The sequence below is a fragment of the Pterocles gutturalis genome, unplaced genomic scaffold, assembly GCF_000699245.1.
Source record: "Pterocles gutturalis isolate BGI_N339 unplaced genomic scaffold, ASM69924v1 scaffold13250, whole genome shotgun sequence".
NCBI lineage: Eukaryota > Metazoa > Chordata > Aves > Pterocliformes > Pteroclidae > Pterocles > Pterocles gutturalis.
Genome location: NW_010146248.1, coordinates 262 through 695, shown reverse-complemented (window position 1 = coordinate 695; position 434 = coordinate 262). Strand labels below are relative to the sequence as shown.

At 52.8% G+C, this 434-nt stretch overlaps 1 protein-coding gene across 1 annotated transcript in view; it reads left to right on the top strand.

Moving 5' to 3' along the window:
• LOC104470669 (transcription factor AP-2-delta-like) overlaps positions 1-434 on the top strand; it is a gene marked incomplete at its 3' end in the record, with an annotated part of 1,474 nt that overhangs the window by 782 nt on the left and 258 nt on the right. Inside the window, 2 exon segments of the mRNA XM_010085671.1 lie at positions 233-432; position 434. The exon segment at position 434 is cut by the window's right edge and continues 258 nt beyond it. Of these exon segments, the coding sequence (XP_010083973.1) occupies positions 233-432; position 434 (201 nt within the window).

The following is a 434-nucleotide window of genomic DNA, read 5'->3' as shown; positions in this document are numbered from 1 at the left end:
ATGCCTTTCGCTTGACTGTATTAAGGGCAGGCTGGGCTGGTTAGGATGTTTTTGAACAGACCTTGATGGCACCAGCCCAAGGTAGGAAAGGATCTTTTGTTGCCGCTCGCAGCCTTAGAGGCTTCTGCAGGGGGGGAAGCGATGCAGGACAGCGTGCTTGGAAGAACGGCAGCCGGGGTTTTCAATGACAAACCTCCAGTTTTGGGGTCTTCTTTTCACTTCTTCCTTTCAGATACGTCATGACGGATCAAACAGTTACCGTTTGATGCAGCTTGGATGCCTGGAGTCTGTGGCCAACTCGACCGTCGCCTATTCTTCCTCATCTCCTCTCACTTACTCTACCACGGGCACCGAGTTCGCCTCCCCGTACTTCTCCACTAACCACCAGTACACCCCACTTCACCACCAGTCCTTCCACTACGAGTTCCAACACA